General features: G+C 43.6%; 1 protein-coding gene across 1 annotated transcript in view; it reads right to left on the minus strand.

Annotated features, from left to right (window-relative positions):
* Positions 1-1295, minus strand: part of LOC116378538 (fibroblast growth factor receptor 1-A-like) — a gene marked incomplete at its 3' end in the record, with an annotated part of 6807 nt that extends 5512 nt beyond the window's left edge. The window contains exon 1 of the mRNA XM_031840427.1: positions 984-1295. Within this exon, the coding sequence (XP_031696287.1) occupies positions 984-1131 (148 nt within the window). The remainder of the gene's footprint in view (positions 1-983) is intronic.
* Positions 1296-1360: the final 65 nt, after the last annotated feature.

The following is a 1360-nucleotide window of genomic DNA, read 5'->3' on the forward strand; positions in this document are numbered from 1 at the left end:
TAGCAGCACCGCTAACGGCTAACCAACAGGAGGAGAGCTAGTAACGTTAGCAGCACCGCTAACGGTTAACCAACAGGAGGAGAGCTAGTAACGTTAGCAGCACCGCTAACGGTTAACCAACAGGAGGAGAGCTAGTAGCGTTAGCAGGACCGCTAACGGCTAACCAACATGAGGAGAGCTAGTAACGTTAGCAGCACCGCTAACGGCTAACCAACAGGAGGAGAGCTAGTAATGTTAGCAGCACCGCTAACGGCTAACCAACGGAGGTTCACTTCAGTTACATGATGATGCCTTCAGGCTCTGCTCAGTGAACATGAGTACTGGCTGAAGGTACATTATAACGTTATCATGATGTGTTCACATGCCATCTGTAAAATGTAGTTTTGGTGATAAACTTGAATAAATCCAGTAGTTTGAGGGAGATGTTTTCACATGAATATAAAATAGATATTAGAGATGAATTATGATGTTTAACTTCTAACACAAGCTCTAAGAACATTATAACACATTATTAAACATAATAATGAAGAGATGTATTATTTCCTTATTTGAATTGTGTGTTTTTATGCAAATACCCTGAATAAATGACCATAACAAAGTAAAAGGACAACATCTGACGAATGTTCAAGTTTGGTTAAAACTCGTCACTTTTTACCCAGCCGTCCAATCACAGTGGGGGAGGGGCGGGAGCACAAAGAAGTGTTTTATTACGAGTATGTTTTGTTCTTTTGTGATTTTACTCTTGACTTCATGGTGTCCTCATGTCTCAAGCACTAGACCACAAAAACACAAAGAAAAGCTACAAAACGTGGTATTTGAGAAGCTGAGGAACGTTTTGGCACTTTTTTATGCTTCATTACCAAAATGGTGACACGTACATTTGCTGCCTGTCGATTAATTAATTGTTTCAGGACTTCCTCCCTTGAGGACTGAAACAACAGATCTACTTCATCTGTTCATGCAGAAGCTGAAGAGAGTCTCACCTGTGTCCGTGTCCTCGGTGGCCGGTCTGGACCGAGTCTGAGGAAACTGGACCAGCAGAACCAGCAGGATGCAGGACAGTAGCAGCTGGAGGCAGCGGGGGGGAAACATGTTGTCCTCACTTCCTGTCTGGGGACGAGTCAGATTCATGGTTTAGGTTATTTACTGCAGATTGTGTTTGTGTCACTGATCATCAGTAACACGATGTTCTGTGAAGAAACAAGAAGACAACGAGTGGAACCGGCAAACCGACATAAACCAGCCAGCAGACAACCTCCGGTTCTTTAAAGTGAAGTCAGAGCTTCATGTGTTAAAGCTGCATTCTCTCGAGCGTCCACCAGGGGGCGACTCCTCTGGTTGTATAGAAGTCTATGAGAAA

This window comes from Anarrhichthys ocellatus, unplaced genomic scaffold (assembly GCF_004355925.1).
Source record: "Anarrhichthys ocellatus isolate YVR2014 unplaced genomic scaffold, GSC_Weel_1.0 scaffold2763, whole genome shotgun sequence".
Taxonomy (NCBI): Eukaryota; Metazoa; Chordata; class Actinopteri; order Perciformes; family Anarhichadidae; genus Anarrhichthys; species Anarrhichthys ocellatus.